This window comes from Calypte anna, chromosome 1 (genome assembly GCF_003957555.1).
Source record: "Calypte anna isolate BGI_N300 chromosome 1, bCalAnn1_v1.p, whole genome shotgun sequence".
NCBI classification, from domain to species: Eukaryota; Metazoa; Chordata; class Aves; order Apodiformes; family Trochilidae; genus Calypte; species Calypte anna.
The window spans coordinates 79,188,261-79,213,363 of NC_044244.1; the positions used below are offsets into that span (position 1 = coordinate 79,188,261).

General features: G+C 47.1%; 1 protein-coding gene across 1 annotated transcript in view; it reads left to right on the forward strand.

Moving 5' to 3' along the window:
• The first annotated feature begins 690 nt into the window (after positions 1–690).
• Positions 691–25,103, forward strand: part of CASQ2 (calsequestrin 2) — a 35,608-nt gene continuing 11,195 nt past the window's right edge. The window contains exons 1-6 of the mRNA XM_008498618.2: positions 691–1,118; positions 14,956–15,040; positions 16,540–16,640; positions 18,811–18,922; positions 20,510–20,583; positions 21,041–21,171. Coding sequence (XP_008496840.1) covers positions 885–1,118; positions 14,956–15,040; positions 16,540–16,640; positions 18,811–18,922; positions 20,510–20,583; positions 21,041–21,171 — 737 coding nt within the window. The 5' untranslated portion in view covers positions 691–884. The remainder of the gene's footprint in view (positions 1,119–14,955; positions 15,041–16,539; positions 16,641–18,810; positions 18,923–20,509; positions 20,584–21,040; positions 21,172–25,103) is intronic.

The following is a 25,103-nucleotide window of genomic DNA, read 5'->3' on the forward strand; positions in this document are numbered from 1 at the left end:
CTCACCAGCAACACAGGGGGCTCAGTAATTGCTGTGGCCATGGGAGGATGCAACATAAACTGCCCTCTGCTTTGAGATTAAAGGTCCAAGGGGCAACAATTCTCCTGGTGCCCCACAAGCATAAAAGGGGCTTCAGAAAAGAATTTGAATGTCGGCAGGCAGCTCTGGCCAATGTCCCAGGCAGGAGGAGGAGGAAGGAGTCCCATGAGTGCTCACCTCCTTTGCTGCTGAGGAAACAGGACTTTTCCTCTGGTGGTGCAGACTCTGAAACAGTTCAACCCGAGAACTGTTATCAAAAGCCTAATCACTGTGATGCCCAAGGGGTTTCAATGAGAGATACCCTTATTAAAAAATGCAGTAAATACCTTCTATTTTTGTTAAGCCCTAGTAGGCCAGGCTGTGCCTTGCTTCTCTGTATAAGTGAAGTCTGTCCCTTTGCAAACCCTGCCTGCATATTCCCAGCATCGACATCTTCCACTCCCTCCCTCTTGCTCACTCCCTCTCTCTCAGATGATGCAGAGTGCCAGCAAGGCCCTCAATGGTGTCATATCTGTCCTTTTTATTCATTGCAGGGTTTATTTTTAGCTTGAAACAACTGCTTCCTAAAAATGGAGTTCCTAATGACACGGGAGCTGGACACAGCTATGTAAGGTATCCAAGGCTTGGCCTGACAGCTTCTCCTGTCTGTCTCTTTGTTGTGAGCTCAGGACAGCAGAGTTTGCTGCTCCTCAGCAGCCTTGCAGAGTTTGGGCTGATCACTAGGAAGGCAGCAGAAAGAGAAACTCGGTTCGAAGTTCACCTGGAGCCTTTGGTCTCCTCCTGTTCCCAGTCTAAGAAGGAGTGGGACATTCATCTGTCCTCCGTCGCACTCCAGGGGCTCCCCCATGAAGGCAACTTGCTGGATCCTGGCAGGTTTTTACCTGCTTTTCTGCTGCAGGGCAGAAGAGGGACTGAACTTCCCCACTTACGATGGGAGAGACAGGGTGATCGACCTGAACGAGAAGAACTACAAACAGGCCCTAAAGAAGTATGAAATGCTCTGCCTGCTCTTCCATGAGCCCGTGAGCTCTGACAAGGTTTCCCAGAAGCAGTTCCAGATGACAGAGATGGTCCTGGAGGTAAGTGCTGCTGCATGCCCCAGCTGAGGTCAAACCCACAGCATTGTGTGAAGCTGTGGGTAGGAGCCATGGGATGGGATGGCCACAGGGTTTTGTGCAGGGACGTGCTGAGTACCCAAGTTTAGGTTTGTTTACTTGGATTTGAGTTAGCCCCTGAGTGTTCCCAAACCCAGGAAAAAGACTTTTTTCGTCCTCTTCTGAGTTGTTTGCTGGGAAATTGTTTTTCCAGATTGAGCATCAGAAATCCAGGCAATAGTGAGTAACCTTGCAAACCTCAGCTCAGTGTAGCTGAGCTTTCCTAAATTTCAGCACAGACCAGAGTCTGCGGTCTGAAATTTTCAGATCCTTTCTCATTCTGTACAAGCTACTATCCTCCCTGTATTTTGGATTCAGTCCCATTTTCTATCCCACTACAAGTAAGCAGCCAAGAGCCTTACCAAACTCTGCTGCAGCCAGGCATCCCAGCTCCCCATTTCCAAAAGCTCCCTGCTGGTGCAGCGTTTTGTCCCTTTTTGTTTTTCTGTCACTTGAAACCAGTCTTCAGCCACTGCTTAGTGCAACCATTTGCTTCTGTGCTGGAAAAAGAAGTGGTTTTGGTGAGAGAATAGTTAATGAATCCTCAGTAAGCTAAACTGTGGTAAAACTGAAGCCTATTCTTTCATGTAGTGTAGCTGTAATCTTGGAAAGCATACACCTGCAAGCCTGGATTTTAGGTGCTTGTTTCCTACCAAGGGCTTAGAAATATTCCCTCCTGGAAATGGAAAGATACTGAGAATTGCAGAAGAAACATAGAAGCTTTATTTATCAGATCCAGAGAGAAAATACATTGCACCTCTAGCAAATGTGAATTAGAATATACACTTCCTGAGGGCTAGGACCTGAGAAAGTCCAATGTCAAGTTCAAATTCCACTGAACTCCTCAGTAAGCCCAACAACAAGAAAGACTGAAAAACTAACCAGATTTCACTGGCTTTTCAGGAAACAGTTACTTGCTTCAGGTGAGCAGCCAATAACATTTGGCAAAAGAAAAAAAAAATAATGCCGGAACTCCGGTTGAAATGTTTATGGATGGTAGTATAATTGCATTGTTATTTAACAGGATAGCTATTCTGTGCTCAATAGATGGCAAGAGGTTTGCTAAATATGTATTTTTAGAAATCTGACTGAAGCAGGTACCAGTTTTAGTCCCCACAACACCTACACCTATGTTAACAATCAGCTGTATCAAGGGTGCTGTGTCTACAACACGACCAGGCTTAAAGCTGTTGTTTCACAAGGTTTGCTTCAGCAGTGGGTACATTAGAATTCTGCTGGTGTGGTTTCCCTTTGCCTCTCTGCCACGGACTTGTGATGTGACCTTGGGCAAGAGAGTGAAGATTAGATCCTCGGCAGACTTTACATAATGGTAATGCTCCAGCCCACTAATGCTCAGCTACACAGCTAGACGTGCCACACAGCAATGGGCATTTGTGGCTTTGACCTCAAAATTTCCCAAGCATTTGCAGTGCTGATTCAGTACATGTCATGAAGTTTCACAGTCGTCCCCCCCCCCATCCCCTGAACTGGGAACTGCAGCAGCAGCAATCTGACAGCCCAAGCACAAGAGCTTGTGCACAGACTGAGCACTCCCCTGTCACCTGGGGGAATCAGATGGGGAGAGGGTCTTAGAAAGTAATAGAGATGAGAGGATGTGTCTCATCCGGCATAGGATGCAGCCCAGCAAGGTGCTAGTGCTCCCAGTTTCTGTAATACCTCAGCTCTGGGAACACTGGTGAAAAGGAGTGAGCAAGCCAGATTGTTATCTGCTCCCTCTGTGACAGCATTCACCTCCCTCACCTCAAATCACAACCTCAGATCATAAGACCTGCTGAGTAGGCAGAGGAGCAGTGACAGGACCCCTCCTTCCAGCCAAACATGGGAGAAGCTTACTCAGGAAGGCTTTATATATCTAATTTCAGTAGAGGGTTCAGGGCTCAGAGTACTGCAGGCCCTTGAAGCCTGAAATAAGGTATTTAAGAAGGAAGCACCCTAGCCCTTGGTGTTCCCTGATGACTATTTTGGTGGGTTCCTGGTGTGAGGTGCTGCCTGGGGTACTATGCCTTCCTTGAGCATCTCATGGTTTTCCATCTTCCTGTACTGGGAATTTACCTACTGATTTAAAACAAGGGGTGTTGCTTCCCCAGCCTGGGTAACATTGTGTCCTTAACCTCCCATCCACAAAATGGCACTGGTCTCTATCACTAGGGAGACTTCATCCAAAATGCAGGCAGGTGTTCTGCAAGCAAAGATCTGACTGGGTGATTCAGGGCTGTTATGTTCTACTGCTCGATGAGCATGAACAAGTGTGTCTGCACATGGGAGGGAATGAAAGTATTGGCTGTTGAATCCATAAAACCCACAAAAAATCTAACCTTTCTGTTTCTCCCACATGTACCTTCCAACTCAGCATATTCTAAGAGTCTACCTTTTAAGAAATTTAGAATTCCAGAGAGCAGAAAAAATATCTTAGACACCAAGAAAAGAACAAGAAAGATCAAGTGCTGGGGTTCCTGCAAATTTGCTGAGGGAAAATCCCAGGTTTGCCCAGGTAGTAGATGGCATGTTGCTGAATCAAGCAAAAGTCCCAGCAGTGCTGACCAGTTTCTTGATTCCACATCCAGCCACCAGTTTAGGCTTCAACATGTGAAAAAAAATCCACAGCTACAAAGTGCTCAAGATGAGAAAGATTAATGTAGACAGACACTCCTCTAATCTAGAAATATAATGTCCCTTGAAGATGAAAATGGTTTTCTTGAAATTTATGGCTGGTAGTCAGTAACAAGCTCTGTATGAAAAGGATCCATAGCTAGAAATACTGCTAAGGGAGGCAGCTGATTGACAGCCCTGGAGGGAGAAGGAAGAGAATCACATGGGTCTCATATCCTTAAGAAATCAAGCTGAAAACCTGACAGCACCTGAGTAAAGTTAAGTACATATTTAAGGACTTTACCACACCACTGCTACAAGCAGTAGAATGAGGAGAAAGGGATATGAGAGGAAAAACTTCCCTCACAGGAGGGAAGAATAGCATGCAGGACTGACTGAGACTATCAAAGCACACAAGGTATCTCCCAAAAAGGGGTGCCATCAGCAAGGTGACATTACAGTGGGACAGCACATGGGGTCTTCAGCTGCCTACACTCAGGCACACTAGGAACTACGACCAGATTGCCATGCAGCCCAGGGTCCCTTTCCAGTTTTGAGAGGGAACAAAGACCTTCAGACTGTCATGAAGAAGTCCTGACAGTTCCTGCCACCTACACTGCTGGTGAGGACAAAGGTATGAGGTCAATTGAGCCACTCTGGGACCACCAGCAGCTTTTGTGGTTCATCCTTTGTTAATGATAACAGCTCCAAGGATGACAGTGCCAGCCCCTCAGGCTGGGGTGGGAAAGCAAAGGACTGTTGGGTTGGTTTATCAGGAAAATTGTCAAAGCAATGATGGGAGAAGCAGCTAGTGTTTTCTGGGGAGGGTGGAAAGGGGCTGGAGAAGGATTGTTTTAAGGCAACCCAGGTCAGAGACAGCATAAGCACAGGCTGCTTCACAGCTCAGGCTAAAGGCTCTTCTTTTCTTGCCTTTCTTCTGTGACCACTTTGCACCACTGACTGCTGAAAAGCACCTGCCACTTGAGTGGGTCAAAGCCTCCATACAAAGCAATGCAGAGGTTGAACCAGTCAGTCCTGGAGCTAACAGTAGCTATTCCCACTGTGTGGCAATGTGTACAAGAGCCCCGTGTGCCCCATGAGGTGAGCACAGTGAAGGAGTACATGAAACAGCCAGGCAGAAGGCTTCACAGTTATTATTTAAGACAATTAACAACAACAACAACAACAAAAAGACACCTATCCTAAAAGGTTTCAACTTTAATGAAGAAGAGGGAAAAGAGGAAAAGACCAAAGAAGTAAGGCTGAAAAATACCTGCTTGCTTTTCCTCTCCTCTATAGCTTCTCTACCACTTTTCTTATTTCATCCTGTCTCACACCACCACTTCTCAGACCTTCCACTCTCCCTCTCGGCTCTGAATCTCCCAAATATTGGTATGGTTTTGCCTTCCAGTGGGCCAACCCCCATCCCTAGGAATCATATAGCAAGAATAATGAGCAGTGGGGTTAGGGGCTTTGCTTCTGCCCTTGAGAAACTCTCTCTAGGAACTGGGATTGTCTCACCACCATAGCAGGCTGCCTGCAATGCACTCCATTATCTTCTCCTTGGAGCACTTTCTATAATAATTCTCCTCTGCTGAAACCCACTAGGTCCTGCTCCCCTGTCATTCTTCTTTTGTCATCTGTGTGCATGTATACTACCCTTAAAAAGAAGAGGTTCCTCAAGCCCTATTATTTTTGGTCCCTCAATGCAACAGTGCCCCTAGGCAGAAAATTCATGGAGAACTGCCCTAGCACAAACCAGTCTGATCAGATATAATAGAAGAGGGACGTAGTACTCCCCTTTCTAGATGAGGTCCAGGATCAGCCCAGCCTCTAGCAAGAAATGGAAGAACAAAGCAAAATTCCTTAACATATTTGGCAAATTCTGTAACACAAAGTAAAATTTCTCCTACAGACCTGGGAATATAAATCCATGGGTTTACATTGCATGAGAACCTCCCTGTGCCAAATCACAGCCAGCCTATGTGAGAGGGAAAGATGTGGGTTAAACTGGGTCTGCCTCCTAGTTCATTTGAGAGCAAGGATTTATTTTCAAGTGTTGAAACTACTACAGCTTCCAGCTCAGGATAAAAAATTAGTGCAAGATCAGTTGGGTTTGGGGTAGTTCCACTCACATGGGCTTGAAATCTCTTGAGAGCAAGTGGTACCCTGAGAGTTCAGAGCCATGTAATACATAGCAAGAACTCCTTCTCTGCTTCTGATGTAACACAGAAAAAAGGTTTACAATTTTAGGTCCACGTAGTTTATCCCAGAAATTCACAGGAACCAGGAGATGGGATTCTAGTTTATCCCCATGTCTAGGTAGAGTATAAATATGAACATGAACAGGTAAACCCAAGCCCTTTCTTTAAGCACCCTTCTCTGTTTGTTTCACAGACTCTGATTTCAATACTTTTCTTTGAAAACAGGCATGTTCATGAGGCAGTGACCAAACACAGTTTCCTGGGCTGAGTAGACATGTTAAACAAGAGATATTCACTGAGTGTCACAGAAACTGTCAGGCCTCTGGGTCCCTACAGAACAAGTTCTCAGGGTGAGAGATGTCACACGTGTCTGGATAGGTACGTGCAGAAGCCTACAGTACAAGTGCCTCACACATACCTGTAATAAAAAAAGTGGTTTGGTTTCCATGGCTACTAAAGCAAGTGGCTTCTACTGGTAGATAAATGTAATGCAAAAATAGGGAAAGAAATGAAAGAAAAGGAAAAGTGTGCGCTGATTACTTTGCCCTCTGAGACCATGTAAGTAGGTCTCAGTTCATCAAGAGCCAGCAGAGCTTTGATTTTTAGTCGTAGCACCTAGGAGGATTTCACTCACTGATATGCCAGTCACAAAAGCATGTCACAGAGAGCTACCTGTTTCTCAGATGGACATGTGGACATTCAGAGGCAAGTATACAATTTGGTCTTTCTGTATAATAGTGGCAGAAGCAATTTCCAAGGCTGCTTTACCTGTTATTGTCCAGATTCTTTCTCTGACGTCCCTCCATCAGCTCCCAGCCATGAGTTTGGACTGGGTGCATAGGCATTGCTAGAGCACAAGAACCTGCTTTCAGTGCTGTACCACTCTTTGAAAGGCACCTTTCTCAGATGCCAAAGTAGGGTCAGAGACAGGTGTGCTGATAACAGGTCTCAGCAGAGACCAGCTGTAATACAAGGAAAATCAAAACTGTTTCATTCAGAGACACAACTTTCTTGCAAATGTCACCTGGAGGTATGTGCAGACTTCCTGAGCTTGGGTCTGCTTGCTGAGACAGTGCAAGGGCAAGAAATGCCCTGGTGCAAGACCATCTTCTCCCTGTCTAGCTGGAGAATGGACAGCTGTAGGTGCCATGCAAGACCTTAAGCTTCATGGTGACTCCCATGTTGCCCTTTCCTTCAGAAATGTAATTGAGGAAAAATGTGGAAAAGTCCACCCTCTTAGGTCTCAGTCATCCTGCCACACTGGTCAGCTTCCCAAGAAAGTGCCACTGAAGGTTTCCCATTCTTTCCTGGGTGGTTCCCAGGAGTCCGGGTCTCACTCCTGTATAATGAAGTGCCTTTGCCCCAACCTGATGGAGCAGGCCTCAAAATCACAGAATTACAGAATAATCATGATTGGAAAAGACCTCTAAGATCACTGCATCCAACTGTCAGTGCCTCCCCCCCAAAAAAAGCCCCACAACAAACCAACAAACAAACTCAAGCAAACATAACAAAAACAAACCAAAAAACAAACATAACAACAACTTAAAAATTAATAAATCACCATGCCCACTAGAGTATGTTCTGAAGGGCCTCATCTCCATGAGGCACTTGAGCTCACGCTCAGTAGACATGTGATGTGTTTATAGTTACAATTTCATGTTCTCTGCCCCAGAACTTGATATTTCTCAGGAGCCTGCCCACGGGCTGGGGCAGCTGCTGCTCTGCCAGGCAGACCAGGTTTGGTGATCCATGCCATGCCCACCCACCACCTTACTCCAGATCTTGATCTGCCAACGCCCTTTATCTAAAATCAAAGTAGTCAGTGACTGCCCTGCCTTCATGCCTGAGCTTTATTTGTGTGGTGAGTGGAAGAGGGATCCAATTGGTCTCTTTAGAGACCCAAGAGGGAGAAGAGATATTTAAGCTCAAAGCCTAAGGACAAATGGGCTATGAATAAACTGCATCTGAAAACTAGCAAGTCCCTAATCACCAGAGGAGGAAGACATCAAGGGGATAACAGCCCAGCAAGTTTTAAATGGACATTGACCAGTTTGTGACAGATATTAAATGACATGGTCCTGGGTTTGATGACCAAATATGTCCTTTTGCAGCCTCTGTCCCTAAATAACAGGCGCTCAGACAAGGAATCTGTGGCACAGGAAAGAAGTGATTTAACAAGGTCCAAGTTCTCCTTTCTTTTTTTTTTTTTTTCTTTCTCCTTTGCACATTGGGATTTACCTACATACATGAGATGAGACCTTGCCCAAGGAAATAGAACAAGCAGTAATGGGGAAGGATTACATTCCCAGGGGGGCTTGGAGCAGGCATTTGCTCCTCCCCTCCTTGGCACCCCAGGAGGGCCAGCTCTCCCTCCTCAGCCGTGCTGATGGTGTTCATTCCTTCCTTCTCTCTGGCACAGTTTTGGTGAAGGCCAGCTGCCATTCATGGTACATCCTTTTTCTGGGAACCCTGTCCAGCCCTGGCAGGAGACAGACTGCCATCAGCTAGCAAACCTCTGACACCTCAAACCCTGCACAAAGGGGGATGAGCATTTTTATAACTCTTCTCAGTTCTTATTTCTGTTCGCTCACTGCTTAGCTAAAAGACCTTTCTTGTCTCAAGGATCCCTCCATTTCCCCAGAATCCTCCCTCTCTGATCCTTCCTACTAATGCAGGATGGGAGCTCCTGGCTCCTGCCTGCAGTATCACAGGACCTCTGGAGTTTTAAGTTGCTGGCTCAAACCCACTTGCTCAGAAACTTGAAAAATCTGGCTTTCTTCTGGGAGCTGGAGGCCTAGGAATGACATGGACAATGGTCTGAATATCAAGCATGCTTCCCTCCTCCACCACCTACTGAAAGGAGAAGGCTTGTGCCCTACTTGGGCTTCCTGCCAGCATCCAGCCTCCAGTTTCAAAGCAGTTTCTCTGAGGCCAGAGGACAAAAAGGCAATGATGGCCTCATCTTTGTTGAGGACAACCCCAAGGTTGTGCTTGGTCCCTGTTTTTCCAAAGAGAAGCTCATCTGGGTGGCCCCCAGGGACTGTCCCAGACCCCATACCCTAGGTCAGCACATGCACACACACGTGCCCTGGGCTGCCCAGAGGGGCTGGCAGAACATCCCTGGTGCAGCACCAGTGATGCCAGGCTGGGAGCAGCAGGAGGTGGTCCCTGCACCCATGGGTGCTTGGCATGGGCATCATCCCCAGTTAGCTCACGGCTGGTGAGGCTGCGCTTTGGCTTACAGCTCGCTAAAATTAGGGACGCCCAGTGTGGATAAAAATACAGCCCTAACTATGTAAAACCTTTAGGGAGGCAGCCAAAAAGCACATCGTATGTCAGATCAGGCTGAGCAGCAATTAAATCCTCACTGTGGTGTTCTTGGAGAATTACCTATGAAAGCCACCTCCATGGGAGTGACCTTGGAGTGCTACATACATGGGGACTTGCCTTTTAATCCAAGGAGTAGTTACTCCCTGGGAGAGCATGTTTAGCAATAAACAGCTTCTCCAGGCAGCTCAGGTGGTGAAAAAGGGACAGAAGGTGGGAGCAAGGCACTCTCCCCTGGTCCCACTGCCAGAAGAGCAGCTCCTCTGGTGGCAGGTGCTCAGCAGGCTTTTGCCCCTTCCCTTTTATTATGACTATGCAAAAGGACCTGCAATCCAGCAGCCTCAACTATGCAAGAACCCAAAATGTTGCTGGTGGGCTATGCAAGGTGATGATGGTACAGGAGACAGCAGCTCATTAGGAAGGAGGGAGATCCCCCTCTGCTCTCCAATCAATTGCCCACCAGCTCAAACAAGAGAGAAGCCAGCATGAGTCTTGCATAAGGATTTACCCTGTATTTTTGCTATCTCCTCCTGTGGTTTCTGAAAATCAGCTGCTAACATTTTGGAATATAAAATCATCATTGTTATATAAGCTGAGTCCTGAAAATTAACATAAACTGAGGCTTAAAGAGTAGGAGACAAAGAACAGACAAGTATCAATTGCTTGAGGGCTATTTCCTTATCATCTCCTGTTTCTCTCCTCCTTGCATTGATTGACTTTTGTTCTTCCAACCCTGTCAGTTAGGAAAACAAAAATCTCCTCATGCTTAAGAAAAGTTTACCCATGACAGCTCTCACAGAGACCAAAATGTCCCTGCCCCCTGGCCTGAGCATATGGGGAAGTTGAGCCTTACTGTCTGTGGGAGCTCCAGGCAGGTGCTAGAGAAGTGGGAAGCAGATACACACACAAAGCAATAATGACACTCCACAATGAAAAACTGACCATGCTGAAACATCCATCCCTTACATCCTCCCTTGTTGGAGGTTGCTGGATTTTCTCAGCCATTTACCAGCAAAACTGACATGGGCTGCAAAGTTCAGCACAATCACTGGTGTTTGCAGGCTACAATAGGATTGTGGCCAGGCAGCCTGTCACCTTTATGATGGTGACACTTCTGCTGCTCTATAACCTCAGGTTTCAGAATGACCCTGGGGGACTTCTTAAATCTCCCAACAGCTTCCCAGGATTGCACCTAAGTTCAGATGGGTATGGTTGGTGTGAAGATGAGATGTTGTGTCAGGGAGCTGTTTCTTTACAGCCCCATTATTCACTTTGCCTGTAGCTGTTGACACCATCCAAGATGAGGTGGTGCTTGCTTACGTAGTGGTACTCAAGCTTCACTTTGGGCTGGCACTTTTCACACATCCCAGGGAGCCACGCACTCCATCACACTTCCCCAAATGGCTATTAGCTGAGGGAAGTGGTGAATAGAAGGAGTGCTCCCAAATTCTCATCTCCTTTTCCCGAGGTTGCAGAGGACATGGCTTGTGATCTTGTGGCTAGAAAGTGTGCATTTCATAGTCTACAAGCACATGAGAGGAAGGCTCCAAGTTGTACTTGGGATATGAGCTTACAAGTGACTGTGATCTTTACTCAGAGGCTAAGTCAGCTCTGCCTCAGGGACTGCCTGACCAGTTAGGTCCAGTTCTTCCAGGGCAGTCTCTCCTCTCCATCTCCCCATGCAGCTGTTGAAGTTAAATTACTTGTTATAGAGGCTGACAAAAAGACAAGGGCTCTGACTGGCCAAGATTTCAAGTGATACAAATTTAAAGGGAGGAGGAGGAGGGGCTGTGTTCTTACATTACAGCCGTCTCTGTCCCAAGGTCCCAAGCCAAGAGGATTTTCAAGATTAGAAACATTATCTGCATTCAAATCCTACTAGCATTATGGAATCAGAAAATACTGTAAGGAGATATATAAATGCTTGATACTGTAATGAGCAAGGGGCAGCTAGCCAAGCTGCCATGCCTCTGGCATACTCAGTACTTTGCTGCCTGATGGGATTCAAATATAGGTGTGGGAATGTGTCCTCATCTAAGCACTGGTCAGGTTCACCTGCTGCAGTGGAAGAAAGGGAAAGCAAGGGCAAGAGCAATGCCCAGCCCCTTTATAACCAACATTTGAAACGTTCACCATAGGTATGGGCACCCTGCAAAAAATTTCTGCCTCAGGGAGCTACCACAGTGGAAAGAGCTCCCAGGAGCCTCATGTTGCATGAAGATCACTGGCATCCTCTGGGACCAGGATCCCAGTGATCAGCAGCGGGGCACAGGCTGTACTGCTCACCTCCTTTCTCTCTTTGGTGTGACAGTCCCAGGGAAGGAGGCAGGCTGCCCCCATAGCCCTCAGCTCCATCCCCACAGGCACAGGCACAAGCTGTACACACACGTTCTCCTGTGCACACACACAGACTGTTGCACATCTTTTCTGAGGACAAGCCTCTTCAGAAGAACATCTCCAAAAACTCTCACCTGTGGTACATACTGCTTGTAGAGAAAGTCTTGCTGGACACAGCCACACAAGCCCTGCCACATCTACAGGCACGCCTCCAGCATTACCATGACATTTTTTTGCTTCCAGATCCCTAACAATCTCATACAAAGAGGCTTTCATCCTGTCACCCACGTTTTCTAGGCACATTTCTTCTTTCCCAGCAAGTGCCTATGCTCACAGCTACATGGCTGCACCCACACCCCTCCAAAGAACTACCTTGGATATGCTTCATTCTCAAATACTACTCCCAATCAACACCTCCTCTCTGCTCACACTCAATTACATGTCTGTAGCAGGTGTTGCATGATGAAGGCACATTTCTGAGCTTCTTCAAACACCCCCAAGAAACCCTAACCATCTCCTGTGTGCAGGAGTCATAAAATATTGGTCTTAAACTGCCTGGACTCATCTGGCACATGGCTAACACAAATGTAGATGAAATAAACTAGATCAAATATGGACTGGACATGAATGGACAGTGTTCTTGCCCTGGGCTTTCTGTGTTTTACCTCTGGTCACAGTGCAGTCAGAACCTTAAGTGCTGACTCTGAGGAAGCTCTTGATGCTCTACACAACTACCAACAAGCAGGAACTTGCTGACAGTGTCCCCTAAAGCTGATGATCCTACAGATTCCATCCCTTAATCCAGTAGAGGCAGATCACTATAATGGGGAACAGAAAACAGCTTCTCCCGTCACATCCCACTTGCAAATGTCTAGGGAGTTCACAAGAGGTGTCCATCTCTCCCAGAATTACTGAGTATCAGATGCTCTCAGGTGCTCTGTCATGGATAGAACCAGGAGATGAGGTGCCAGATGAGTCAGACCAATGCTCAGTTGCCTTAGAAATGGATTTGCAGTGATATGGATATGGACCAGCACTCTTCCCCATTCAGGCAGTATCCCCTGTATGCATGAGCCTTGAACTTGCAGCCTCAGCTTTACTTCAAAGCACTGGCAGAGGACAAGGCAAGAGCAGTGAGACCGTATGTTTTCTGCACAGTACACAACATCCCTTTGGCCTCACATGGTGGCATTTTTTCCTAAAGATCACAGTCCAATATCTGCAGGTGGATTAAGGTTGCAGTTATGCTGTGACATTTGGTGGAGAACACATCCTTCTGGAGGGCTTTGGCACAGGAATGGGGAACATGTATTTAGAATCATAGAATCATGGAGTCATCCGGGTTGGAAAGGACCTCTGAGATCATCAAGTTCAACTCTTGACCTACTACTGCCATAGTTATCAGACCATGACACTGAGTACCACATCAGTCTCATCTTAAAAACCTCCAAGGACAGAGAATCCACCACCTCCCTGGGCAGCCCATTCCAATGCTTGATCACCCTATCTGTAAAGAATTTCTTCCTAATACCCAACCTAAACCTCCCCTGGCAGAGCTTAAGACCTCTTGTCCTACTGTTCGCTGCCTGGGAGAAGAGCCCGACCTCCCGCCCCCACCCCCCCTGGCTACACCCTCCTATCAGGGAGTTGTAGAGTGTGATGAGGTCTCCCCTGAGCCTCCTCTTTTCCAGACTAAACAACTCCAGCTGGTGAAAAGGAGAAGATAACCACGATCTCCATCACCCCTCTTTACCCAAGCGAAGTCCCTCAGCCCTGATCCCCAGGGTGCCTGCAGTTTCCCCCAGGATTTGGGGGGAATTGTTGGGCATTGTTTGCTGGGGGTGAGAGACCCTGGGGCGCCGGCAAGGGATCTGCCCCACCACTTTTATTCCCCGATGCCTTTGGTTGCTGCTGGGTCCCGCAGTGCCTGGGCAGGCTCAGGGGGAGGCTATTTATAGCAGGGGCCGCTGGGATGAGGGGGCAGAGCCGCTGGGTGACATTCAAGCCGAGTTTGGAGGATGGGGGTGGGGGCGGTGCCAAAATAGGCCCTGGGGTTTGTGTGGGGAGGGTGGCATGCCTCACAAATTAGCCCACCATCCCTCTGGCTGAGGCTTGTCTTTTGCCCCCAGCCCAGGCCCCCGCCACCAAGTGCAGGCAGCTGTGCCCTAATAGGGAGATTCCTGTCCCAGAGGCTCCTGACCCCCGCTGTCCCCCTCCATCCATCAGGACTGGGAGAGGAGACAGCAAGAAGACCATCAAGCATCAGAGGCATCCGTGGAGCAGGGAGCAGGGGGCTCTTACTGCTGCTTAGAGTCCTCAGAGCATCATTAGCACCTTGTAGGGTCTCCAGCATGCTTGTGGTGGGGCTGTCAGTCATCTGGTGAGTAAGGGGTCTCATTTCTCAGGGTCAGTGCGTCTCTTACAGAGCCCATCTGGAATTCACAGGGTCTCAGCCGGGTCTACTCCCACTGTAGCAGAGCATATCTCCTTTCTTCACATATCTATTTTCACAAAACAGGCAGGAACTTGATATCTTCAAGAGGCCCCTTAGTCAAAAATGGTGGGAATGGGGGGCAGTGGTTTCTGAAGCTGCAATGAGGTAAACACGAGCATGGCTGGGATTAGCCTCCTTCCCTTAGGAAAAAGAGGGGACCAGGAACTGAGGGGTGACTGAAGCCTGGACTGGAGACACGAATTTAAGCATTTCATTGGAAAAGTGACTGCTTTTGCAAAGCCAGGAGTCTCTCTGCTTTATTTTGCTGGGATCCTGCTTTAGCCATCCTATCACATGTATGAAGGAAACTTGATGCTGCAGTGCCCTGCATCGCTTCCATTTTGCTGCATGGCCCCAAGCACTGCCACAGTTAAAATATCCTTGGTGCCCGTGTGTCAGACTCCACCAAGGTATGAGGGAAGAGACAGCTTTTGCTTTGTGTCAGTGGCAGAGGTCTTTCATCCAGCCATGCTCACTGTTTTGGCGTCTCTGATTTGGCCAGGAGCCCTCTCCTGATGCCTGAGTGTCAACCAGCGGTGAGCAGCACATGGTATCAGCAGCAAACTCAGTGCTGCGACACAGTGGGAAGAAACCCAACCCTTGTGATCCCTGGGCAGCGTTATCTCAGTCGGGAGGCAGCATGTGGTTCATCCCACCCACTGGTGCTGCCTGAAAGCAGAATATGGGTCACTTGTGCCTGTTGTGCCATACTAGCAGGGCATGATGCTCTTCAGCTTCCCTGTGGTCTTGATGCCATTAACTCTGGGGTCTCTGGTTGCTCTCACAGCTGGCAGCTCAGGTCCTGGAGCCCAGGAGCATTGGCTTTGGGATGGTGGACTCCAAGAAGGATGCCAAACTTGCTAAAAAGCTGGGTGAGTCCCATATCTGATATCTTTGGAATAGCTTGAGGGGGTTTTGGAGTGGTACCCAGCAGCCATCCCCATAGAGGACAGCCAAATTCTTGTCACCAGGATGGAGAGGGTTATGGTGGCGATTACACACTGCCCACCAGGCCACCCCAATGTGGGCAAGGTCATACTGGGGGGGAGGGGTGAAGATGGGAGGAGTGATGAGGTAAGGCAACACCCTGCCAACAGATAGCACTCTCTCTGGCTGAGAGTGACAAAAAAACTCCAAACCAAGTGGAAAAAAACCAAAACAAATTAATGCCATAGTGATGACACAGCGGAAGCTGACAGCTTACTGAACAGAAACTGTAGGTAGGTGTCATGGAGTAATGTCATGCTCATCCTGCAGAGACAGGTCTGACACAGTGACACAGAACCAAAATCTACAGGGACATCCCATAGGCCCCCAGATGTCACCAGCCATGTAGAAGGGTGACACATACCCTGCCCCCCAGACACTAGCATGGGAGCCACTGCCTTGCACAGTGGTTTGGCAGCCAGGTGCCAACCCCTCCTGCTTCTCAAAGCAGAAGAGGAAATCTCCTGTGAAGATGAAAGGCTGCTGCACTGGCCACCCCTGGGAAGAGCTGCCTTCCAGGGGCTGGTAATTCCTTCATATTTTAGCCCACAAAGCAATATGGAAATGCTATGGCACATAAATACAACAGCACATAAAAACACCACTAGATCAGGTAAGGTCAGAGACTGTTTAAATGTTCTGGACTGTAGTAATTTTCTTTCCTAAATTAGTGGCTGATGGAAACTAAACTGAAGCTGAGAGCTTCCTACGAAGGAACAACCAACCAGCCACCTTGACCGCTGGTACCCTGACATCATGCACTGCAGCTTAATGCTGCTGATTTTGCAGCCTCCACTGAGAGGTTATGGCACTCAGTCCTCAGTTCAGTAATGTATCATTCAAATCTACCAGTCTGCCACCTGTGGCATCTCTGTTTTAAGTTTCTAACCCCTTTGCCAAGGCTAGCTATGCTGGAGACAGTGTGAAGCTTGCTTTGGTTTACAGTTCACTGTTGATGTTCACACAGTTGAGCCTTCTCTGGGCAGAGAGCACTGCCCACATCAAAATTCATTTTCCATCTAGTGTCAGGTTGTTCAAGTTTAGGGTGTCAAGTAGAGCCCAGTACCACTTATTGCAAGATACACAGCCCAGCTAAAACAAGTTCCCAATACAGAATTTTTCCAACTGAGGCCAAACTGTGACCTGACTGAAAAAGTTCAACATTCAAGAAGAGGGTAGCACAAGTTCTGGATGGGGTCTGTCCTTTATGCCATGAAACAACAATCAGGAGATTGCTTGAGTTGTTTCTAACTGGACCAATTCAGCAAACTGGCAGTTGTGTTTTCCCAGGAGGTGTTGGTAGAATAACAAGCAAGACACTCTGTAGTAAAAATGCTTTTAGTAGCATGTTGACCATATTATGTTTCCTTTCTCCTTCTTGCAGGCTTGGTTGAAGAGGGAAGTCTCTATGTCTTTAAGGATGAGCGCTTGATTGAATTTGATGGGGAACTGGCCACAGATGTCTTGGTGGAATTCCTTTTGGATGTAAGCACAGACAAGCTCAGAGCCAGACATAGCCTCTTAGAGAAGTCCTTGCAAACACTCACTTTGCTAAAAACCAAGGGTTTACCTTTATTTGAAATTCCATCCCTGTTTGCTACACTGGTAGAGATGACCTTTGTCAGCTTCCCAAATACTTGTCTGACGATGAGTTCCCAGGAAAGCTGGTACCCTTGTATGCCCCCAACTACTTATATCTTTAAGACGTTTTGCCCTCTTTCCTCTTTATGGAGTATTTGATTGGAAGGAAGCAACAATCCTATGTAGCTGCTAGCCACCCACCTCAGTTAGCAAGCTGGCATGCAAACACTGTTATTTGGAAAATCTTTCACTCTTTTTTTCCCCTTTTTTAAAGAAGAGTTATTTTGAAAAAAAAAAAAATAAAATCCAAGAAGTAGCACACCCATGGACCCACTAAAACCAGCTCAATTAATTGAAAAAGATACATGCTGCAAATTATTTGCCCATTTCTAGGCACAAGCAGCTTAGTGTACCACTGTCTCTTCAGTGAACTTCCCAAATTGTACTGCCACAAGTTAGAAAAGAGCCTGGGTCTTAGTGCTCTCAGGTCATTGTATGCGTGGGTACAAATGCATATTCACCCTTGCTCCTAAGTGCTACAGTGATGCTGACTTCCTCATCAGTGTGTTGCACTTTGAATTTTATCCTAACAGCACAGAAACATGCTGTTTTCTTGGCAGTGAAAACATTTTGCAGTGGCTTAGCTTTCCTTTGAGGTGAGGCTCCCTTTAGCAGCCACGCAATAATGAAGATGTGGGAGGTTAGGCAAGCAGCAGAGCCAGCAGGGTTTGTTTCCCAGGTGGCAGGTTACTTAAACAGTGACCTGTGGTGCAGGAGTGCAGGTGGTGAAAGGCACTCCTGGCAAAGAGAAACATTTCCCCAGGACAGCAGTTCTACAGCAATGTGACTGTGGCTGCAAGCATCAGCTACTGTGGCCAAAACACATATAACTGGCTTCAGGGACAGAAGTGGGCATCTCACCCCATCTCACCCCACAGGCAGGGCAGAGCTTTGGCTGTGACCCCAGCAGTGGTGGGATGGCTGCTTCCCATGGCTCAGGGCACTGTGGCCACAGGGAGTTGCCCACACTCCTCCAGCAGAGCCACAGCCACGTGCCAGAGCATCACTAGCGAGGGGTGCAGCATAAAGCACTTTGTGAGGTTTTGTTGGCTGTGCTTTGTGCTATGCTGCTGAAAAATTATGTTTGGTGAACAAAGGAAGAGAGGAAGAATTTCTGTCTGTGTGTGTTTTCCATTCAAGAGGGAAAATACCTGGCAAAGCAGAGAAATAAAAGCAAACACATCTGTGGTGCCCCTGTAGCCTGCTCTCAAAGGAAAACAAACCCAGAGGTCCTCTATTTCTCTGCAGGCTGTACAGTGACCTGCCTGCACTTTTCTTCTGATGAAGCCACACCTGATTAGCACCAGTATTCCTGGGCAAAATAATCAGACTAAATCTTTTCACCAGAAGCGGCTAGTGAAGAAAACAGAAACAAAGTTTAGACTAAGGACAGGTTAAAGGCAGCAGAAAGGTCTTCCAACTTCCTTATCAACAATGTGAAGTTCCTGGGGACAAAATATGGGTTTAACCCATTCTGCAGAGGAGGATCAGCCAGCAAAATTCACATCCAGACATTCCACTTCCCCAAAACATTGTTTAGCCACACTCTAGCATGATGATTTTAATGTTCTCTGAAAGCAAGTTCTTTGCAGTAACCTCTTCCAGCAAATTACCCTTGAAAACAAATATATCCACAATTCACAAAAGCTCACTGTCTCCATACTAGCCCCTTTGAACTGATGTCCCTTTTTCTCAGCTGCTCTAAAGGCAGTTGCAATTGCTAACCTTTTTCTCACATCACAGTTTATCCCTTACCACCCATTTGGGTTACCCAGACCCCTCTCAGCTTCCCTTTTGATGCTCCAAGTGAATCTACTAACAACCCCACCTGGAGGTGACCTCTGTCTCTTCGTTCCTCTCATTAAGGCAGGGAGTACTAAGTAGGGTTTCCAGCAGCAGAGAAACTGGGTGACCTCTTTCTCCCCGCTTAGGCTGCTAGTGACACACTCTGCCAGGCATAGGTTGGTGCTGCAAGTTGTTGCCTTATCATGATGTTATGCATTTGTCATGACAGCTGCTTGAAGACCCTGTGGAGGTCATCAACAGCAAGCTGGAGCTCCAGGCCTTTGATCAAATCAATGATGAAATCAAACTCATCGGCTACTTCAAAGGAGAAGATTCTGAACGTAAGATGAACTCGTTCCTCTCAGGGTTTGGAGCCTGTCTGGGGATCAGGCATTGGTTCTTCTACATGAACATTAAGGGCAGGGGAGGTATATGGCAGGCTGTGACTGTGCCAAAGTTGCTGGAGCATGAGATAGGGTTGCAGGCAAATTTCTGCTGTTGCTATATATGAGTCCATTCCTACACCAACAGTGAAGATCCTTATGCAAGGTGTCTGCTGGGAAAAGAAAGGGGAGGTTATCCAGGGTATCCTGAAGAAAAGTAAGTCTACCTCACCTAAGATCCAGCTGAAGCTGCAGTTACATGGGGTGAGCACCTAAAGAGAGCAAATCTCCCCTTTTTACAGGCAATGAGACCTAAAGTCAAAGTAAGAGGGAGGGAGGCAATGTGAAAGAGGGACACACATGCTAAATACTGACTTGGCAAGCACACAGCAGCAGTAAGATGCTTTAGGGCAGAGGGACTGAGCAGTTTCTCTTCACTGAACCTCAAGACTGAGAAGATGCTGGTCCCATGCCCTGAGGGATATGCACCTTAGGGACCATTCCAGTCAAAGCCATCAGCTTTCACAACTCTTAAGATAGCCTCACCTGAGACTCTCCCCAACAAGCCCCAGCAGTCTCCTCTGCCAGCCCCAAGAGCCCTCCCTGCTCCCTGGGTGTTGCTCATATTTCCACCCTACACTTTCCAGACTTGCTTTTGGCAAAAAGAGACGTATTTTTACCTGAATGAGCAACATATCACCAGATCTGTTGCATCATGACAGCCTATCCACCTCTTCCTCAGCTTTCTCACCTACTCAAAACAGGCTGCAAAGCAGCTCAGGCAGGGTTGTGACTTTAACACTGTTCAGAAACAAGTATTTTTAAGAAAGGTGGGAAATACTTGTTGAAAAGACTCCCACCAAGTTGAGAGCATGCTTCCTGACCCCATCTGAAGACAAGTAACAGTAAAAACATATATTGTTCCTGCTCTCTCCTCCTGGAGCAGGAAGAGCTTTGTGACTGTCTAGGGAATGACAGCAATGATTAGTGCTGGAGAAACTCCAGGTACTTCCCAGGCTGAACTACTGTTCATGCAAGAGGACAGATGTCAATGTTAATTGACAATATTAACAGGCTGGAGCTGCAACCCCTGGACCTGTTTCACAGGGCTGATGATTTTAGCACAAGTAGAGTGTGACAGGCTGGGATCTGGAGTTTTCCTGAGCACCATGGGGCTGCGCAGCACATATCCTGTTTGCTCCATGTGAAATGGTCTTGTTTGTAAACCCTGAAAGGTAGAAGAAACATAGTGCTGTCATCTGATGTATTTTGCAATAATTTGGAACAGGTTGTCCAGAGGAGCTGTGGATGGCCCACTCCCTGGAAGTGTTCAAGGCCAGGTTGGATGGGGCTTTGAGCAACCTGGTCTGGTGGGAGGTGTCCCTGCCCATGCAGAAGAGTTGGAGCTAGATGAACTGTAAGGTTCCTTCCAACCCAAACCATTCTATGAATTTGTATGTGTTCTTCCCTGGTGCCTTTTGTGCTGATCAGAGCATGGACAGCTGCCTGTGAAATCTTTTCTTAACTCTCCTTTTCTCATTCCAGATTACAAGGCATTTGAAGAAGCTGCTGAACACTTCCAGCCATATGTCAAGTTCTTTGCCACCTTTGACAAAGGGGTAAGCATCCATTCAGCTCACAGCCTCCACCACCTGCTTTGCAAAAACACAGTATGTTCCCAGATTTAATACCTGGTTCCAGCTTCTGATTTTCAGCATACCTGTAAATTGTGGTATCGGAGTCTGCATGTGGCTTTGGCCCTGTCATGGGATAAAAGGCCATTCCTGCAGCATGGAAAGCAGGTCTTAGTCTGGGTTCAGAAACCAGCCCTATTAGGTTTGTGGGACCTCCACTCTAGCCTTACTGTGTCCCAGGGCTTGAGAACAATAGTGTAGAGAGCATCAATGTTTTTTTTAACCAGGGAAAGATCCATCCATATTTTGTTGGGCACCCCTAAGAGTGCGTGCTCTGAAAGACAGCAAGCACCTTGACCTCAGCTCTGCCACTGGGAGAGACTCTGGGTATGCAAAGAGTCACCTCAGGCTCACTCACCTCTGACCATCTGTACTGCAACAGGTTGCCAAGAAGCTAGGTCTGAAGATGAATGAGGTGGACTTCTATGAACCATTTATGGATGAGCCTGTTCACATCCCTGATAAACCTTACTCAGAGGAGGAACTAGTTGAATTTGTGACGGAGCACAAAAGGTATGTGGTGTACAGGACACTCCTGGCCATGGGAAGTGGGTGAAGGTATCTGTCATTACAAGCTGTCACCTTTTGGTGATTTGCTGACCCATGTTTTTGATTTTGGCAGATTTTTCGCACTTCCAGAGATGCAAGTGTCTGTGCTGCAGAGTCCACCACTGTGGTGCTGTGACAACATAGCTTCCTTCCTCCCTAGTCCGTCTTCCCTCAAAGAGCAAGGTTTCCTGGCAGTAGAGAGCAGAAACCTTGCCCTACGTACCCTTCATTTTATTTTGGATCTGTTCAGAATATAATCTTCTCCAAGGCTTCTCAAGCCAAACCCAGACTCTGTCCAGTTTCCTCCTTCCCCAGAACAGCTTCACCAATGGGTATAACCCTCTCCTGATGTCCAAAATGTCTGTATCATAGAATCATAGAATTGGCTGGGTTGGAAGGGACCTCAGAGATCATCAAGTCCAACCCTTGATCCACTACCGCTGCAGTTCCCAGACCATGGCACTGAGTGCCACATCCAGTCTCTTTTTAAATATCTCCAGGGATGGAGAATCCACTACTTCCCTGGGCAGCCCATTCCAATGTCTGATCACCCTCTCTGTAAAGAAATTCTTTCTAATATCCAACCTAAACCTCCCCTGGCACAACTTGAGACCGTAGGCAGGTTCAGAGCTCAAACAGAGCTTGGAGGAACTGTGCTGGACCAAGAGGCTCCTGCTGATTGCAGGCTCAGAGAGGAAGCCACTACTGTTATGGGTGCTTTAGTCCTCTTCTGCATAGGTGCTGAGTACCTAAAATGTTTGATTAGGTCAGCAGGAGCTGTGGATGCTCCATGTTTTTGGCAATCAGGTTTACTGCACAAGGGTTTAGGGACTCGGCCACAAACAGTCCAGAAGCATCTGGAAAGGCTGATGCTGCTACAAGCACAGGGTTAAATATAAAGGCATGATACATATGAGGTGCTGTATATTTACACCCTTAAAAATACAGCACAAGAGAGTCATGCAGGCTATCTGCTGCTCCAGCAACTGCATTTCCCAGCAGACATTTGAAGGGACCAGAGAAGAGTTTAAGAAAAGCAGGGCTATTAGGGGAACTCAAACTGGGCTGAGCTGTAGGTTTGTGTTCACACACAGAGGCCTCAGAGACAGGAGATCATCTCCAGAGTCTGTGAGACCTCTGTTTTTTCTGAAATGTGAAGGCATCCTCTATCTCCCATGTACTCACAGGTCACTTTGCTGACCTCCTAGACTTTCTGACCTCAGTCTTTCCCATCTTTCTTCCCAAGCTCTTTCTGTTAGGCAGCAGCATCAGGAGGCTGATTAAACACAGCCAGCTAAGTGCTAGCCTAATAAAGCAAGCCCTCCACCAGCACAAAATTGCAGTGGAAACCCCCCAAGCCTTACATACTTCAAAAAGCTCTGTTGTGCTTAGTAGGAGCAAGGGGTTGGGGTATGTATTTCACAATTCCCAAGGCTCAGAAGAGAACTGAATGGAGTCTCATGAAATCAGATGCCTGAAATCCTAAAGCTGGCAAGATACTGCCATAGCAGAGGTGGAACCTGGACAGGAGTGACATGTTCCCAGAAATTAATGCTGACTCTCTCGTGGCAGAATTGCTTCTTTCTGCTTGGCCACTAGTGAAGGACCTAAAGACAAAGGCTGGAAGTGGGATTAGTCAGCCACAGAGATGGTCAGGGCTGAAGAGAACAAAGTGACATCAGTAACTGCACCACACTGATTCCCTGTAGACACCTCACCAGGATCTCTTAAGCTCTGTAGAAAGGTGTAGAGGACCACTCACCTCCACCCCTTCATGCAGCAGATTTTCTTACTTAACCCCAATCCAGTCAGGAACAGGCAAAGCCCTGCTACCACCTCTCCATCCTGCAGACAGCTCCATCACATCACTGGGGAAAGCCCCCAGTGCCCAGCAGCACTCAGGATCTTTGGCATGCTTTAAACAGCTCTTCCAACATGTGTTTCCCCTACTGTGCCCAGGTGGGCTTCACCACCTCTTCCTCCAAGAGGAAATGGAAATTTGGAGATTTGCTGGGCTTTCACCACAGCCTCAAGGCAGGAGATGAAGCAGGTGCCCAGGAGGAGCCCACATGCAGCCTCCTGGCTGGTGTTTCCCTGGGCAGCTGCAGGTACTGGGGGTAAAGTTCATCCTCTCCAGAGCAAGTCAGGAAGCTGCTGTTCAGCACCATGGGCTGCCTCTCACAAGGTTAATAGGTACCCTAGCTAGGGATGGTGGCTTGGAGTCTCATCCCAGATTTTGCTCTCAGTTACACAAATACAAATGACTCAGTAGTTCCTCTGCCTGCAGAACAGGACTCTGGGTTTATGGCTGTTTCATATTAAAAATGAGGGGGTGGACACCACTCCCCCTGACCTATTCTCTGTAATTGTGCTGTAGTGACAGGGGGCCTGAATTCTGCTCCTTTTTTAATCACCTAAACCCCACTTACCTTGCTCCCTTGATCACTGGGGAGTAACCAGAGTAACTCTTGAGCAATTCTGCAACAATCAGTACACATGGGTGTGATCAAATCCTTCCCAGCAAGCTGCCTTTCTCCCACAGCTGCCCCCAGGGAACAGCTGGGGAAAGCATCTTGAAAGCCAGGAACAAATATATAGTATGCATTCACCTGGTGCACTCTCCAGTTTCTGACAATCAGCAATGAGGAGACTTGCTGGGTCAAAAATTGTATCCCTCATCTTGTGCTTAGTGGCTCTTTCTTCAATTTCTAGAGTAATTTTTAACCTCATTTCTATTTTGATGCTGAAAGAATCCAATTGCAATGAATTCAATGGCTGAATTATGCATTGCATCAGAAGAGCATTCCTATTTGTTAAGGTTATACCTGCTACCTAATAATTTCAATGTCTGCCTCCTAGTTCTTATGTTATGAGGAAAAATGACTAGCCATTCCCTGTTTCACTTTTTATTTCTATCACTCCCAATTTTTTTAGACCCTCTGCCACTATCCTATTCATTCACCTCTTTTACAAGACAGAGTCATCATCTATCCAATCTCCCCCAAAGAGAGGTCATTCCACAGCTTCACTCACCCCTGTCATGTTTCCTTATCTTTTTTCCAGTTGTCCCATAAGGTTTCTATGTTGGAATGACCAGAACCACAAATACATTCATTGTGGAGGTGCACAGTATAGTTGTCAATTGTTATAAAGTTGTGTTTTTACAACTGTTTGTAGCTTTCTTTTTGCCTTTTGCATTTGGAGCTGATGCTTATGTGACACTGTGCCCCTTTCCTGAGAGGCAATAATTAATTCTAGCTAATTTAGAAGCATTTTTTCACATCTGTATAATCAGGGTTGGTTTTCTGCAGGTGGGTTACTTCCTATGTCTATCATGTAGGCACTCAGGTCTCAGGAGATCTCTCTGTATCTCCTCAGTCAAGCCTGTGTTTGTTGTCTGAAGAATTTGATATGATAAGGAAATGCTGTCATATTCTTATTTCTTGTCTGTTTCAGATTATACAAGAATATGGTGTGCATAGAATCATGTTAAAGCATATGCTATGAATCTTAACTGGTTGTCACAGAATCATGGTTTGGGTTGGAAGGGACCTTAAAGATCATCTACTTCCAACTCCACTGCATGGGCAGGGAGACCTCCCACGAGACCAGGTTGCTCAAAGCCCCACCCAACCTGGCCTTGAACACTTCCAGGGAGGGGGCAACTACCTTGGGCAACCTGTGCCAGTGTCTCACCACCATCAAATTGAAGAATTTCTTCCTAATGTCTAACCTAAATCTCCCCTCTTCAAGTTTCAAACCATTTCCCCTTGTCCTCTCACTACACATCCTTGTAAAATGCCCTACCCCAGCTTTCTTGTGGAGTATCAGATATCTTGTGGGGGATCAGATATTGGAAGGTTGCTGTAAGGTTACTTGAGAGCCTCCTCTTCTCC